This window comes from Dendrobium catenatum, unplaced genomic scaffold, assembly GCF_001605985.2.
Source record: "Dendrobium catenatum unplaced genomic scaffold, ASM160598v2 fragScaff_scaffold_421, whole genome shotgun sequence".
NCBI classification, from domain to species: Eukaryota; Viridiplantae; Streptophyta; class Magnoliopsida; order Asparagales; family Orchidaceae; genus Dendrobium; species Dendrobium catenatum.
This window is the reverse complement of record NW_021318883.1, coordinates 826,952-846,031: the sequence shown is the minus strand read 5'-3', so window position 1 is coordinate 846,031 and position 19,080 is coordinate 826,952. Positions and strand designations below refer to the sequence as shown.

General features: G+C 29.6%; 1 protein-coding gene across 1 annotated transcript in view; it reads left to right on the top strand.

Moving 5' to 3' along the window:
• The first annotated feature begins 12,590 nt into the window (after positions 1–12,590).
• Positions 12,591–19,080, top strand: part of LOC110110655 — a 16,053-nt gene continuing 9,563 nt past the window's right edge. The window contains exons 1-3 of the mRNA XM_028694243.1: positions 12,591–12,759; positions 17,076–17,131; positions 17,234–17,254. Coding sequence (XP_028550076.1) covers positions 12,591–12,759; positions 17,076–17,131; positions 17,234–17,254 — 246 coding nt within the window. The remainder of the gene's footprint in view (positions 12,760–17,075; positions 17,132–17,233; positions 17,255–19,080) is intronic.

Sequence of the window (19,080 nt, the reverse complement as noted above, 5' to 3'; positions counted from 1 at the left end):
TGTGATAGAAAAGCCCCCTCAAACTTAAGGGAAAATTCTATAAGATGGTGGTTAGACCTTCAATGCTTAATATCTTGTTCAAATGTAGGTATCAAACCCTAAACTATTGTTGGATGGTTGGTGAATGCATTTCAATTCAAGTAAAACACATTTATTCAAAAGTAAAGCATACTTGTTCAGGCTGCATATCTTCTAATAATTGATTTCACAATTATGTAGGGAACAATTTTTTAACATCCAAATGATTATCCAAGAAAATAGATATTGGATGTATAACAGATTGTTATTGGGTTAATGAGGATTGACAAAAGAATTTATATAGGGAGTTAAGACTTTTATTCAAGTTGCATATCAACTACCTTCCTTTAAGTTCGATGAAATGTTTAGATGTCCATGTTCGAAGCACACAAATCAAGCATTTCTCAAGCGCCCGATGATATGAATGTCGATTATATCGTAGGGGATTTGTTCCCGACTACTAGATTTGGATCTCACAAGACGAGTACGAGCCACACAGAGATACGAGAAGTTTGATCCATTTGTGTTAACAAGTTAAGCTGTTTAAGTTTATTTCAGCAAGTATCCTAGTGGTCGTAGTGATAAATAAGATTAGCTAGCTATCATAAAAATAAAAGCACATGTGATAATTGATCAACAATACGTCGTAGAAACTGTACATCAAGAGGATGAGATGTCATATTGTAGGTTTGTTGAAATTGAGGAGATGTCAACTACAACCCATAATATTGAAATGCAGTTAGAAGATATGAATATGGTTTCTTACATTTTATTTAAAATTTTGTTTATTGATTTTAGTTATAGATATTAGTAACTTTTTGAGCTTTTATATTCATTATGTGATTTTAACATATTTTTAGGTAAGCATAAGAAACCATTGGAGAGAGATTGATCTAGGTAGTATGCTTATGTTCTCTTTATGTATTTGTTTATTTTTCTTTCTTTTTGTAGTCATAACATGTTTTGGTGATGGGCTGTCTATCATGATTATTGTATATGTCATTTTGGATTTTGGAATAATATGTAAATATGAGATGAATAACAATGTTTATATTTTTTGCTATTTATATTATATGGAATGAATTTAGTAAATTTTAATTGATGATTAAGAAAAGAAAAAGATACAATTATTTCCAATTTAGGTTTCAAGGTGTTACAATTAATAAACCTTACTTAGGGAAGTTAAATTTGATCTATCAACCCGACCATTCCCACCATAGCAACAAACTGTATTGGTTCCTTATAAGCTTCTAGGTTGTGTGTTAGCCTCATAATGCTTGACTTGACTATCAACCCCATGACCTTCTTCTTCGCCTTAGTGGATTAGTTTAATATCCACCATTTGACCTCAACCCTGAACACCTTCTCTTGCTAAGTATTGTTCATCATAATTTATGGTTATTGACATTGCCAAACATCACAAGGATGGTCTTTCATTCTTCAAAAGAGAAGCAACAATAGTGAGATGAGAAGAGTTTATCAATAATATTAGTAACTTGAACAAAATCCTTAACTCCTACTTATAGATAGTAGTGGTAGATTATTCAAATTAAATTTCATTATGAAAATTAACCACCATTCACAATGCAATGATAAAATAGGGTAGAAACTTTGCCTACTTCCCTCATTTACTACTTGATAGAAATAGCAAGTGCCTTCAATAATTCTCATGTCTTCTTTTGAAAGTTCCTCTCCAATAAAACCAAGCAAATAAAAAATTAAATGTACGCCCCTATGTGCTAATTTGCCTCAAAGCAGTTCCGTTAGATCAGGGGACACTTTCCTCATAAGAGCTTACTAAGAGGACATGTGTATTATTTCTAGTTAGTCCATGTGTCCATAGTAGTCAAATTTTATAATATTTCATTTCTCTTTTAGATGCAATATTTCCTATAACTTTCGCAACCCTAGAAATAAAGGGCTAAGAGATGTTTTCGGGACTTTTTGGACTGGATTTTAAAGTACAATTACTATAGATAGAATTCAGAGCACTTCTTAATATTCAATTACGTTTCTATTGCTCTAATCACCACATAGCTACTCTTGGCTGTAAGATTAAGGTGTAAATCGTGTACAAATTTGAATCCAACAATATTATTAAATTGTTTCTATTACGGTGTAACATGTATAGAAACATTGAATTAATTCCAACACAATAAGCCTAGAATCTTCAACTTATTTTTATCTTTTACTGATTTCACATCAAATTGATTTCAAATTAATCATTTGAGAGATCAAGTGATCCTTTGGCATTAAGACTTTGTTTGTGGCAGCTTTCTTATTGTTTTCTTAATCAGTTTTTTAATACAAAAAAATTTTGAACTAAAAATTTTTATACTAAAAAACTTATTTATAAAACCCTAGGAAAGTTGTCCAGAATGAAGCCTAAGTCACATTTCTTGTGTTGGAATCCTTGCATAATTGAGGTGACCTCAGCTAAAAATTTGAAGCGCATGATAGCTAGTTTAGAATCAAACAACAAGTATTCTGAACTTCTTTCAAATATGCCTTTGAATATCATTATTTTCTCCTTGGCCTTAGCAACAGAAATATTTATAGAGGAAACCCCAAAGTCTACTTGTTTCTAGAATTAAAGAGGAGTTAGGAGAGGGATTATTTAAACAATATCCTTCTCTCTCCATTTGTTACAAAAGAATAATTAATTGAAGCTAACAAGAATTATTTTGTCTAAGTTTGTTTTTTTATGCAGGCTCATGAGCATTAGTTCTTTTGTTAATTACTTTCTATGAAACTTTTTTCATATAAAATTAATTTGGGCTATATTACATAAAAATGGTTTAATTTGTAATGCTTTTCTTGGAGATTGACTTTTTTTTTTTTTCTTAGAACATTCATGCACAATCAAGTAATAGTTTTCCTACTACTAGCCATCCATGTTTCCTTAAATAACCTATTACTCTCCCAATGCCGACATTGTCAAAGTTTCGGAGAATTATTTAGGTGTATGAGCGAGTCAAGTTGAATTATGAATATGTTCAAGTTCGGCTCAATAAATGGCTCGTGGAGTCATGCTCGATGAACTAAAGAGCTAAGCTTGAGTTAGCCTCAACTCGACTAGTCAACTCTTGAGCTGGCTCGTTTAAAAAAATATTACAATTAAAAATACCTAAAATATATTAGATTTCAGGAATAGAAGTATAAATTTATTATAAATGTTAAAAAATTATATTCATTTTTTTTATATCAAGTAATTCTTTATTTATCTTCTTTGTTTTTTTTTCTTTTCTTTTTTTAATTATATTATATTGATTGCTTGAGTCTTTATCATATTCACTCTTTTGTTGTAAAATGCCCGTCTAAAATTCATAGAATTAAGTTTAAGCTTGAGCTCGAATTAGATTAATTAATCAAGCTCAAGTTAGGAGTGACTTCAGCTCGATCGGCTCGATTTGTTCACACCACAATCATTCTAAAGTTTTTAATAACCCAATTGAAGCAAATAAACGACTATAGTCATATTCATTTTGAATTGTACTTTTCGAAATTCATAGATAAATAAAAATTAATTTTTTTAAAAAATGGCGGGAGTGAAGAACAAATAGAAAGATTTTTTTTTTAAAAAAATATTGTATAGCATCTTAAATTTAATGTAAAATCAATGTTTATACTTTATCAATGACTTTAAAGTCTTTCCCAATCAAGTTAGTTAACACCCAAATTCCACAATAATATCTTTCCTTATCATGAATGTCTGAACATAACCCTTACTAATGTAATCAAATGCTTTTTAAGGGTGCTTTTGGATATATATTTAACAAAATAGTTATATTATTTCAATTCATTTTGAATATTAAATAAAATTATCAATTTTCAAAAGAAAATTTGTGATTTTGTGAACATTTTTTTTTATTTAGTTCAAATCAATTTATGAAGTTTATTATTTTAAATTTTTTTTAAACATAAACAACCAAATAAGACTTTAGAGAACTCAAAGCTCGTTAAAATCTGTTCATTTGAATGACCATATTTCTTAAGATCTTCCTTGAAATTCTCTTAAATTTTCCTCTTTAATTTTTCAAATATTTTTAATTCTTACATTTTATAACTATTTTATTTTATTTTTAATAATTCATGATAATTTTTAAAATATTCTATAAAAATTTTAAATTCATGATAATTTTTAAAATATTCTATAAAAATTTTAAATATTTTGATTATTTTTTAAAAGCAATCATGATATTTTGTAGTAAGTCATTATCGTCATCGGTGGCTACTGCAACCACTAGCAATCCTAATTATTACCACCACTCCATCTTCATCACCACTGATCACCCCTCGTCTTACCAATAAATGTTTCCCTAATAATAACTGTTACCACTACCACATTAATCAGCTTTTCTATATTTAATAAAAAATAAAAATACTTATGCGTAAGACATAATTATATTTTATTTTATATCAAAATATAAGAAAATAAAAAAAATAAAATCAATAAAATTATGCAAAGTGATCTTAAATGACCTTTCAATTACTCAAATAGATCATCCTGACCAATTATTAAATAATTTTAAATAAAGAATAATAAAAAAAAATGTATAATAATGCAGATCTTCAAGAAATTAAGGTTACAGTACCTTTATTCATGATATATAATAATAATATTCTTTTGAAAATGACCCAATAATAAGGAATTATAATCCCTATTCATGGTGAAGAATCATTGATTTTTCTCCAAAATAACTTCCTTTCACCAAATCTCTAGAAAATTTGTATTGCTTAAGGTCTAAGGAAGCAAGTGGGGTCAATGGGCCCACCCCATCCAATCAGTTTCCTCCTTTAACACCTAGAGAATCTAATTGTTATGGACCCCATTTTGTCATTCGGCATGAGGAGCCTCCCATCATTTTGTTGATGGGACGATCAGGCTAAATATTAGAGTCCAGCATTTCAATGGCTATGATTGAAAGATGCTATTGATCACCAATAAAATAAAGAAAAAGGCAACCAAATTCATCCCATTTTCCCTTTGATTTGGGAAAGATAATTAAATTATTAGGAGATATGTATGAATATGGTGGCCAACTTGCATGTTTGATTGCTCCCTTTGGGTGTCTTTTGATTCATCTTCAGGTCATCAAGCAAACTTTTAGTGATCTAAATCTTGTGTTAATTAATTAATCAATCATATATATTAAGGTTTTATTTGTGACAACTTTCTTACTGCACTATAAATTAGTTTTTTAATATAATTTTTTTTAATTAGAAATTTTTATATCAAAGTTACTTTAGAAAACAGTAAAAAAGTTGTCTCAAACAAAGCATAAATTTGTCGTAAGCTTAACTTGCTTCTTATAGAGCCGCTATATTAGTGGATGACAAAAGAATGCCTAGCTACACTCGTGTCTTAAGACATTGATATGAATATCCTTTTGAGGAAGTAGCTAAAGTTGCTCTTCAAGTTAGAAGCATTTCTCAAATATGATCAAATCTCGTGTTGGAATACTCGGAAGGGGTTTGAGATAATTTATTATCTTGATATTATACAAAATCATGCCAGACATCTAAATAAGTGAAGAGAAGGTTATATAAGACATGAAGCCTATACTTGTGAAATTTAAGAAGAGGAAGACAAACCATGAGACTTCACCCAGTTGTAAATATTTCATTTGGGCAAGTCCTATTTTATGAACAATGCCATTATCCTCAATTGTAGAGCACATTTATATAATATAATAGACATAAACTATATAAGATGAATTTGATGATGTAATTAAGAGGAGCATTGTGGCATTGGAGTTGTCATCAATAGATAATTAGTGGTATGCTCAATTGTTCTTTTTATAGGAAGGGAGATAGTGACTAAGAAGAAAGGCTTCAACTTTGCTAAAGATGTCAGATGTATAAATAAATGATAATGGATGGCATTAATTTTAGGTTAAATATGTGAGCATTGGCTTTGGTGTCGATGATGAGCATATGCCTTATTAGATAAATAAAGTGTGTCAGCATTGCTATAAAAAATGTGGTATTGTATCATTGGAAATGGTGGATGTCATTATTGGTCTCAATGAATGGCATTGCCCTTTGTGGAGATGATTGGTATTGGCTTTGGTGGCCAAGATAGTTGTCAAACATAGTTGGCTATGGAGGGCATCTACCTTGCTGGTGATGTCATACATTAGAATTGGTATTGATGGTATGATTCACAATTAGTGTTGATAAAGGGCATCTAAATTAGTTGTGGCAGTATGTGTCAGTGTTAAAATTGACAATTAGGGTTTACATAGATGTTGAAGGTAGGTGTCGACATTGGAGTTGACTTCTGGCCAAAACAATTTTTTAATAATAGGATTGAACCATGGTGCCAACTTATGTGGCAGCAATGAATGTCTTCTACTGGTCGACAAAGATCAGGATTTTTTCTTTTAGAGTCCTTCATATTGCTTCATTACAACCTCCTTTAAAATTATGGCCTATTTATATATTTCTTGGTAGAGACACTATGTTCATTTCTACCACAAAAGATAACACTTCATCAAATGATTATATTGATTCATTTTAATTGTATAATATTTTGTAGACATCTCATTGCCTTAATTATATTATGATTAAGCAATCTTCGACTTGTCAAATTTGTCTCATTGAGATGCTTATTTTGACTAAAAGTACATAAACATTAGAGGTTGATAGATCTTTAGATGGTCTAATGAGGTTTTCAATTATACATTAAGGTGCTTAACTTAGGCTCATTTGGACTTTGATAAAAATATTTTTATTATCATTCAATTTTACTCAATCTTAAATTTTTAACTTGAATATTTAAGTGTTTTGAAATCTTCGCATTAAAGTCGAGATTAATACTTGATAAAAAATATTTTGAGTGACATATTAGCAAAAAAATGATGCAGAAGTAAATAACAAACTCTTTACATTATTCTACTCATCATCATCTTGATCTGAAAAGGCATTTCTCTTACCAACACCTACTCTGAATTACTTCTATAAGGATCGAGTGAGTCGGAAACAATCTATCTAGACTAACCCAACACAATAAAACTTTATAATTTTTACTATTTATCTACAAAAAATTTTATATTTAGAAGCATATTCAAAATAATTTAAATAAAATACAAAGCTTTTCTAACTTTCAAATAAAGTTTCTATATGAAAAATTCTTACTGTATAACTTCCTACTCTTGATTTTATGCAAACCTGAAATGTATATACACAAAATGAAGTCACCCTCATGCCTAGATCCCAACTAGCTCTTGATCTTTTCTCATAATACAATTACTGCTAATGAGCTAAAAGCTCGATAAAATACACAATCCTAGTACAAAAAATAAGAAATAATACTCCGCATTCAACTATAAACTGTAAATGATATTTGAATCACTAAAAAAAGCAGAAGATGTATAAATGACCAGTGTATATAACATCAAAATTCATTGTGTATTCTTTTAACTTTTCACATTCTTGACCTAACAAAGGGTTGGAGAAATGAAATTTGGGTTTGAGCAGCTCTAGAAAGGTTCTAGAGTGAGTTTAGATAAGCTCCAAGGGTTGGAGTGATGAATTTGATATATTTGATCAAATTTGACCTGTTGGGTATTTTTGAAAACTTTAATTAGTTTGACTACATGGACTAGTCAAACTTAGTCAAGATGACTAGGATGGGCCATGAGTGGTCTCTAGAAGTCATGTGGCATGCATGCATGAGATTTGATCAACTTTGACTTTTTAAATATTTTGAGAATTTTTTAAAAAATTTACCACTTCGACCGGTCAACTTGATCAAGATTACTCATCTATCACACTAAGGGACATGAGTTTGAAATTTGAAATGCATGCAGTAGACCAAAAACGAGTTCAACACTACACGCCTTTTATCACTCCACTGTCTTAAATCGAATGGTTACAATCCTCCAATCCATATGATAAAATGAAAGGTAGTTGATCCATCATGAATGATGTGGTGGTTCGTAGAACCCAAAGTATTAAATGTGTTATTTCAAACTATTTCCCTTTGTATTAAATGTTTTATTATAAAGTAGTCGATCATCATTATTATACTTTTTCTTTGATCACTTGATGGGGAAAGGGTAAATTTCCTAAAATGAAAATTGCTAAGGCATGATATTGGATGAGGCTATGAGAAGGCTAGAATTGTAAAGATGCAAATTTCTAGTTCTTCTGTTAACTTTTATTAGATTCAATAAAAAATAACCTTGTTATATGACTATTAACATGGCATCCACATTAAAGTTTTATTTGGAACAGTTTTTTTATTATTTTTTAAGGCTTCCTTTTAATACAAAATTTTTTATAAAAATTTGTTTCAGAAAGCAGTAAGAAAGTTGTTCCAATCAAAATCTAAGTAAAACACATTTAGAATGTCAATAATGTCAAATTCTCCAATACATCTGAGGTTTGTTAAAGTGAAAATTTTTCATCATACAATATCAAATTTTCCAATACATATGATCTTTGTTAAAGTGATAAAGTTTCAGAAGAACTCTTCATCAAAAAATATTTGAGTATAAACTCCCTAAATAATTTTCAAATGGTTCAGTACATAAACTAATGTGGAAAGATTCTTCTGTTAATTAAATCACACAGAATCAAAATTTTCACTGTTAAACAGAATCAAACAAATTTTCAACAAATTTCTTTGAAGGAATCAATGCATATATTCACAGAAGTAATTGTTCAATGTCTTTGTCGATCTTATTTTTAACTCTATATGCTTTAACACGTGTTTGTTAGAACTAAAGTGATAACGAATATGTTGAAAGTGTCAAGGGAACCTTACATACTCAGAATTGATGAGAATCAGTGTGGAGGCTTTAGCAGTCTTAGTGGAGATAATTAAAAGCAGATGGCTTCTCTGTATTTCTTTTGCTTTCGTCCACTTGCTTGACCTCCACAGATTCATTTGTCATAATCAGTATACAAAGCTTGGCATAATCAAAGAAGATTCGAGAATTGATCAGTTGGCCAAAATTAGTTTGCTGATTCCATTGGCCGAGTAAGATCTGTTAAAATTCTGCCTTCAAATTATAATGAATTGAATAATAAAAGTTTTGGAGCATTAACGCACAAAAAAACTAAAGAGGTTTTGATGTCTTTTTTCAGTGGAATGAGGCGAGTGATCGGAAGTGGAAAATATTTATATGATTATTAAATTTTGTACTATGAAATTATATAAATTTCATTTTCTTAATCATTTTTATCATTTAAACATATCCTATCACTTTCATAAGTGTCAAATGCTTGATTTAGAGCTCCACTAATGTCTAGATTAACAAATATCTAACATTGATTATGAATATTCTATGATTTATTATTCTAGAGCTATTTATTTGATTGAAGCTTTCAATAAAATCTTAGTTCAATTAATCAAAAATAAAAAAGGGTTAAGGGCTTTGTTTGGGGCAACTATCTTATTGCTCTGCTTTTCAGACCGCAATTACAGTTTCTGTTTGGCCGCTACTTTTCACTGCTTTTAGGAAGTTTTTATCCTAAGAGGCTGCTTTCTACAATATCTTTCAATAAAATTACGTTCTTCGTGGCAGTATTACATCCCTCTTTATAAAAGTTACAGCTGTCATGAACTCTAAGAAGGTGAATTGATGAGTTGATATAAATTTTATGGATCTATCGGATTACTCTCTAGCTTAGACTACTCATTTTGCTCTTAGTTTTTGTGATTGAAGTTGTCATATCTTTAAAGTAGAGCTTCCATTGCTATGTATATCCTTTATTAATCAAATTACTAATCAATATAATACTCAACTTACAATGGATGGATTTGATGGTGTGGAAGAAAAATGCTTGCAAGCATAGTTATATATTCTTGAGTACTAATGAGCCTGAATAACTCAAGCCCATGAAAAATTAGTTCACTTTTTGACTTCTTAAGTTGGTGATAGTCCTAAATTTGCACAAACTTATTATGACTAAAATCAAAATTTGCCATGAACTTGAGCAGACTTAGAAAGGTCCTTCTTTGTAAAACAAGTATATGAAGGAAGAGACTACTAGTTAATAGATGTTAGAAGTCAAAGCTCTTTGCAACCTATATATAAATGTTCATTATTTAAAGAATTAATAAGCTTAAAGTTTACATGTAGATAAACCCTATATTCATATGATATTATATGAACATAAAATCTCGCAGACTTTCACCAAAATATTTTTTGCTTTAGGTTAATTCTTATAAGGAGTTCTATTTGGTTTATAAATGTTGAAGATATTGTAATGAATTTATTCCCTGTTGATTGTGTGTGGGTTATCAACACCTAAGAAAATGTGATAACAATTCAAATTTTTCATCAACACCCAAAATTTAATTCTTTTAATTCAAGCTATATTGACTAGATCCTTGTTATTAAACCTAAATAAATTCCAATTTAGGATTAAATTTAGGAGAAATTAATCAATTCTTCTTTAATCTAAATTTCAATAAAAATTGATTTCCCTCTTTTATGAACTTTTAAAAAAATGAAATCCTTAGAGGAGTCTTTACATTTTACATTGGTTATATTAACATTAAAATATCTATCTCAAAATTTTAAAATATTTTTCCCCTTGATTTTATACAAAATTAGGCACCTTATGCATGTGTTCAACTCTTATAAAAGTGAAATTCCTAGTGGTTAAACCTTGCACTTTTTATTTATTGTGTATGATCTTAGTCTAGCCTTCATAAATCAAGTTCAAATCATTAAACAAAAATGTTCACTTGGTGTTGAAATACTAAATACAAAACTTCTAATAAAAAAGATCCTCTATGTACGTAGTGTCCCTACTTTACATTATTGTCTGATAAAAAATTTAATTAAAAAAAGAACTTGATCTTCTTCTAAAAGCCATGAATTGCCACTTGTTTTCCATTTCATAGGTTGAAGCCTTTTTCAAATAACTCATTGAGCTGTATGTAGTTTTAGAATGCTATGATGATATGAATCCATCTAATGTAGCAAAAAATTAGTTCCAATTTCCTATTAAATTCCTTGGGTTACAATGTTCCTATTTGAGTAATTATGTGTTATTCACTTATTCTAAAAAATCAAATTCATCAAATATTTTATAAAATAAGACCTAATGTATTTTATAATCCATTAAATTGCAAAGTTTTCATTCCCTTGAAGCTTTTAACCTTGAAATACTTGGCATTGTACTAGATTGGGTTCCTTCTTTAAGGTCTAAAGGAACATCAATGATTCCATATGGTGTCAATTGAGAGAACATCAGTATTTTGTCTATCATTAATAGAAATGGAAGAATTGGAAATCATTCTATAAGTAATGATTTTTTTTTTCCTTAGATTTTAATTTCTTCACAAATCCTAATCCTATGATTTTACAAATTGATATGAGTTGCCACAAACTTGAACGTAGATTTGCATATATAGCATTTAGAGGAATTTTTTTTCAACCACTTTGCATCCATAGGAAAAGAGAAATATAAATAAGTTGTCTTCGATTTCTTCTAAAAAATCTAATTCAATTCACTGTCAATGATAATTTACTGCATTGTACTGACATACTATAAAATTGATTGGAATCACTCTGAGGATATTATTTAGGTATCTAAACATAATTTCAAAATAGATATCAATGATGAAGTTTGATTTGAAGTATCTCATATTAAATATAATGTTATTAGACTGATATTCATAAAGACTTCATCAAATTTTCAATATTTTGTCAAATGTATATTGACATTTTTGTCCTCAATATAAAAGTTTTTTTAGCCATAATGTTTCTTACAACAGCCTTAAGAATAGATGATGCCACAAGATCCACAAAAAAGTATCATAATCAATAGTTTTCTAGTCAACTTTAAGGGTAAAATCTTCAATTTTTTTATATTAGTTTGCATCATTATTTCCATATACTCACTCTAGTTGTGTGACATATGATTCTTATGTTATCATAATACTACATAAACAAAATTTTATAAATATGGGTTACAAAATGAACTCAACACATTCTGACATGTTTATGGCACATCAATCTTATAATATCTAATATTAAAATCTAATAAAATTCTCCTAAGTTTTCTATCTAATTTTCTCTTTTCTTTATATTCAAACTCCATTTTTATTTATTTGTTAAATTTATATCTCACCCTCATAAATTTGATTGATTATTGTTAAATATTTGGCATCCACCTCATCTAATGTCATCCAGATTCTTTTAACATCATATTGCTTGTGATGCACATGCCCAATTATTGGTAAGCTAATAATGTATTACATCAGAGTATGCTCGCATAGTACTATGCCATGCATAGATTACATTATATGATGCACGGATAGATACCGCATATAACACACTATATTTTGAAAAATATAGAACACATGCACATGGACATGAGATAGCATGGACATGCATTGATACCCTTGGCCATTATTATAACTTTTCAAATAAATTTTAAAAGTAAAAAATAATATTTTTTTCCACATATAATATATTATTTTTATACTAATAACATAATATATTAAATGATTCATGTCATGAATATTCGATAAATTTTACGCTGACTAGTGACTACCTAATGCAACCCTCCATATTCTCTTTCAGCCTTGAGACCTGACAACGGCAATGTTAAATTTATATTATTCCGTGCCAGGGCACCCGCGCGGCCGCTCGCATCCCGCGCGCAAACTCGCATCCCGCGCTCGCTCCTTCCCGTGTAGGGTCGGGTCAACCCGGCAACCCGCCGAGTCTGGTCCGGGTTCGAATATTCGACCCGTTTACCTACCCGGGTTGGGTTAGGGTCAACCCGATTGAACCCAGATCAGTTCCGTGTTCAACCCGAACCTGACCGGTGACCCGAAATTGACACCCCTGATTCTTTGTTTGATCCTAATGGTGCATTATATAGTCACAAATAAGAGTGCAAATGAGTCGAGTTGAGCTAGACCTGTAGCAAATTTGATCTCGATTCATTTCTCAAAAGAGCAGCTCAAACTCAACAACAATTTTCATTAGAGCTCAAGAACTCGGCTTGAGATGAAATCAAGGGAGCTCTACTTCATCATTGTCATGCAAGAGCAAATTAAGTTTAGCGCAGGAAGAACGAGGCCAAAGGTCTTGGTCTCAAGGAAGAGCAAAGTTCCGCTTGACGCTATGCTCAAAGAAGGAAGAGAAATAAAGGAGAAATAACCGAAGTTCAGTTTAAATAAATTTATTAGAGCCAGCTTGCAACCTAATGACCTAAGCTTTGTCAAGCTTGAACTCGTGCTCATTTAATATGCGAGCTCAAGTCTAACCTCGAGCTTGAGCTCGTGGCTCGATAAACTTGTTCGCAAGTCTAGTTCAAATCAGCTCATGAAACGACTTGGCTCATTTACACCCTTGGCGCAAATCTCATGAACTTCAGTGACCAAAGCATGGAGATTGAAAGTGACAAAATACATAATAATATGTAAAAAAATTAAAAATAAGAGAGAAAATCAAAACTAGCATAAATAAATAAATTAACATATAATATATTAATGTTAAATAAGTATCTTAGTAAGTTTTATTTTAAAAAAAATTTGAAAAGCATAGGAGCAACTATTGAGAATAATACTATTAAGCCATAAACAAGTTATTTGTTGAATGGCAAATAACTTGTTTGTGTATGTAAATAAATAATTAAATAGGGCTTTGTTCATATTTGGTTCATTTATTCTCCAAATTTTGTAAAAATATTCAAATTTATTCACGTAAGCAAACATGGACGAGTATTAATGAGCCTAATTTGATCTTTTCATCAAGTGCATTGATTCACTTATAACTCTACTTCATTAAAAAAAAAAAGAGCCAACTACAAAAAAAATTATATTGAAATTAAAATATAAGAAAATCTATAAGTAAATGTTCATTTAATAGTCCAAACATACATAAATAACCAGAAGAAGTTTCTTTTCATAATAGAAATCCTCATGACAAACATTACTTGAAAGAAAAGAAAGCATAAAAAGATTACAACAATGACAACAACAAGCCTTTGTCCCACTAAAAAGATTTAAAAAAAAAAAAAAGACTTCAAACAAATTTCTCATAAAATTCATCTTTAGAAGAGGTCTGAACTATAAAGTATTTGTCAAATATCCGATAAAGTATATTTTTAAAATTTCTCAAGAAATTTTGAATATATTTCAATTTTTCTTAAGCAATTTTAGTTTCATTTTCTTAAGAAAATTATTAAAATGTAAAATAATTATATTATTTGCTCCCTTATTTTTAAATTTTTGTAATCACATTCATTTTACTTAATTACTCTTCAAATTAAGCGCCATCTAATTTTTTTTTCTAAATAATATCATTAGGAACAACAAATCTTATCAAATGTTATAGTGCAAACTCACATCTAACAAAAAATTTCCTTGACTATGATGGCTTAGCAAATTTTCTCATTAAAATCACTATTTTCTTCAAGTGTCAATACTAAGGCACATCTTCCTACCAAATTCATTAAAATAAATTTTTAAGCACGGCTAATCAGTTGAAAATTTTAACTTTCTTGGCCTTAGCCGGAGCTTGAATAGAAATCACAAAGATCTTTCACAAGTTGATCTTATTAAAAAAATCTACAATCATTTTTGTTGATATCCTTATCTCTTCTTCCTCTCTTAAGGTAACTAGAGCATAGGTATTTCCCTTAGTTTTTCTCTTAGGATATATTTGAATCCACTCCTTGCACTAAATAGTTACTCCAATGTTAAGATATGCAAACTAGTCATGTTGGCCACCTTACCAACTTCAAAACTCTTAAGTAGTTTGTTTCCAATGAAAAATTTCTTATACATAGTTTCTAGATTTTTCCTTCTATAGTGATTTGTACATTTTTAGTAAGACCATTGTTAAGTCAATATAACCAATGTTCTCTAATAGTTGGTTGAGCCAATATAACTGAGTCGTGTTACAAATGTTAATCATATTCAATAAGAAGAGAGAACCTTCTTGCCCAGTCACCTTACCTACTCACCTTTGAATATATATATTGAACACGGCAAGACAAATGATATACTCTCCATAGAGCTTGTTATAGTTACTCGCCTTCACATTAAAATAAACTTTTAGATAAACTCAAGTAAACTAACTCACTCATTTAAGAGGATTCTTGAATGTAATTCGGCTCATAGAACTCAACTTCAATGTGAAATTCTAAAGGCATCTCCAACCAAAAAACCTAGTTTCCACTTCAAAATGCAGTAACAGTCACATCAAACAGTAATTCATCTCCAACAAACCAAACTATATTTCTAATGCCAAAAAATATAATCTTTGTATACTCTTTCTTATCACTATTTTTATTTTATTTTCAATCATGCTTTTATATTTATCAATATTTCAAATTAGAATGAAGAACCTAATTTAAATTATTTAAAAAGAAGAACCTAATTTAAGTAAGTTAATTACATAAAAACATTAAACATATTAAAATAAAAAAATTAATGGCATAAGTTAAACTAATATATTTGGGATCAAAATCTTAAAATTTAATAATTTTATGATAATTTTATAATTAAATAAATAAAAAAAAGTTTCTGAACAGTGCGAGGTTAATATTGATTTTGTAGTATTCACAATCGTAGAAATGCGTATTCATATGCCGTAAGGAGATTACCAAGTACATGGACATGATTGCTCTTGGCTATCAAGATTTATTCATTTAACAATATGTACTATTTATCAAGTTTTGCTTCATAATTTTACTTATATTACTTCATTATAGAATTATGATAGAATTAAATTCTGACCTAAATTTATAAAAATAGGGCCAAAAAAATTGCTCTGAAGACTAATAAAGTTTCTCCCCCCCCCCCCCTCTCTCTCTCTCTCTCTTTATATTTCATATGATTCATATGCTATTACCAAGTCAAAAAGTTTCTTACATGTAAATAAGGAGTATAATATTATATTCTACATGAAAATAATATATAATTCCAAGTTAAATTGAAAATAATAAAATAATTAATAAACTTTAATGATTGAAATAATTTCTCTTTCTAAAATACCATAAACCAATCAAGAGTTTAGCCAAAGACTTATAATCAAATACTAAGATCTCTCTCACCATGCCCTAACTTTCCTTACTGGAGCTAGACTACAGCCGTGAGGTTAGCTACTTTCCTCCTTCGACGGAGCACAAATGTAAGGATAATGTTGTTTTAATATATCATCCAATTGTCATTATTGTGTTTTTTCAATTAAATAGATGTTGCAAATTTTGTAATCTCTATTTTTTAAAATTTTATGTTGTAGGAATATTTGATATTTTTAGGGAATTAACATGTGCATTTTTATAAAAGAATAAATTATTATCTCAACAAAATGGTTGAGCTAAATTGCATAATGAGGAGATATTTATATATGATTTGTTTACTAAATATGATTCCTTTCATATCAGATGGGAACTCCCATTAAGCAATTAGAATGTATTTTGAATTAAAAAATTGTAGTGCTCATTTGTTCATTTATAATTAGAAAGAATGACTTACCTCTGAGGATTAAATTCTAATTTTATCAAAATTAATAGAAGACATTCATAGTTGACTTTTTAATACAGGTGGCATAATTAAAGAAAGCTATAGAAAAAATTGAGTTATTTACTAGGTGTATTTTTACTTAAAATAACTATTAGATTGAAAATGTGAAGTACAATTAGTTTAGCGTCTACGACAATTTTAAGCTTGAGACAAGTTCACACTCTTTAAATACTTTACATCTCATATAAACTTAGGGTCTCTAACAACCTCAAGTTAATAAAAACTTTAGGTCTTTGACTACTCTAAATCTAAGAAAAGTTCAAGAACTTTGTCAACTTTAAATTTAAGATGAGTTCAAATTTTTTGTCATCTTCAAATCTTAGATGAGTTAAGAGCTTATTACAACTTGATTGATTATCCTAATAATTAATCTATTTTGGTGGAATTTAAGCTTAATCTTGACTAAAATAGGACCACAAACAAAACTGTTGTATCACTTGGTAGATGATGATAAGGATGATGATGATGACATACCATTTGTAAGAGTGGTTTGTTGCATTCTATTGTAATTTCAGTTGATTTCTCTTCTTTTATCGTCATATCTCAGCAACCACTTTATCTGGATGGTTGTTTCAGCAACTTGGGGAGTTCTTCTATGATGAGGTAATTTTGAAAAAGGTTTTTTTTAGCAATTTTGGCGGCCATTGTAGTTCATTATCCATTTGCTTATTACAATTTTTGGCAAATAATTGGTGATCACTACAGGAAAATCAGCATTTATCGGAGGTAATTTTGGCAGTCAAATAACGGCCAGAATTACCGGCGGTTAAACCGGCTGTTGGACCACCAGTATTAACCGGTGATAAATCGACGGTCAACCGGCGGTCTAGCCGCAGGTAAAATCTGCATTTGAGATGGTCGGTACACCACTGGTAAATTACCAGCGGTCGCCGGCGCTATGATCGCCTAAAATTATCGGCTGTGTTGCCTATTTGTGCTAAGTATTACTTTCTTTGAAGTTCTAATCACTTTTATATGGCTACTGTAGATTCATATTTGTAGTGGACGTGGTCGTTACACCTTCTTATGTTGTTGTGGTTGTTATCAAATATCTATGATAAATGCTTAGTTTGTTGAGTTTTTTGTACCTCAATCTGATTGTGTTTTCTCAAATTATTATTATTTATATTTGTGCCTTTCTCTACCTCATAACACCTATAGATTTGAAAAAATATTTTTCAAAATGTGGAAGTGACACCATATGAATTTTATATGAGGAAAGTTTTTTTTTTCCTCTCATTTATTTAATTTTATTCCCATTTAAAACAAAAAATGAAAAGAAATTATTTACCTTTATATGAAGAATCAACATTGCTATTATGTTATTTCCATTTATATATTAGTTCAATGGCATATATATAGCTTTCGCCCCATGCTTTCTCATGTCTTCTCACACAACATGACCGTTCGTATGTCAAGACAGAAGAAATGATGGAGATTAGTTGAAATAAAATATCATGTTCAAAATGTAATTTTTGAAACACTTAAGTATTTTGACTCTTTCTAAAAGGTTTATTCATGTTTGGCAAAGAGGGATGCAAAAAATTCTTTAAAAATATGGAAATGATTCCAAACTTCTCTGCTTGTATTATGCTGGATGAGCTTACTCTAAAAGCTAATGAGAGAGAAAGAGTTTAGTAGTTTTGTTATGGGACTATAAGACCCATGCAGAGTATGAGCACAATGGTTAGGTGTCATGCTAATTCGGTAATTTCCTCTTAGTTACTTTGGAAGCCATCGAAGAGGATTAGTGATTGCTAGTGTATTCTTGGTGTGCTTTTGATTGAGAAATATGGGTTGCTTCTCTTTTTCATAGGTGTGCAACAACCTAATTTTTCAATATGGTTTGTGTCTCCTTATATATTTTTTAATCTTTTGTACATATCTATTGATTTTGCCCATTTTATTTGTGTTTTTCTTGCACCTTTAGTACCAAAAGGCTCTGTATTGGATTTTATTTTTTTGTCTATGAATATGTTACTATTTTTTAAAACATTATGATATTTTTTAACTTTTGTAAAAGCATTTTAATGTTGATCCAATGTGAATATGAAGCCTAATTTAGTTAGCACACAAGAATAAAATTCTTTTGTGCTCCTTTTCATAAATGATATATCTCTCGTTTTGATTGAGATCAAATGTTCTATGCAATTTGTGATTAACTACTCATACATTGAGGAATCTATCTCTTGTTCTCTTTCTTAAGTCTAAGATATAGTCACATGCTCTTGAGTTGCTTGTTAGTTTTGCAAGATTTAACGTGTGTTCACCGCTTTATTTTTCTATTATAAATATTGTTTTTTTTTTCAAAAATTGTGAGCAAATTGAGTGTCATTTGAGGATGTTTATTTGTGACAATATGATTTCCATCTTGAATTCGCATGTGGAGAAAAATGTTTTGTTTCTTGAACATTGAACGATGAGTATGTTTGGTTGAAATACTAAAGCAAAAACCATTTTCAGGTAGCTACAATGAAGACAATAGATAGTGCTATGAAAATTGTTGGATAAATGGGCATTGGTGAAGAAAATATTTGATATTTATAAAGACC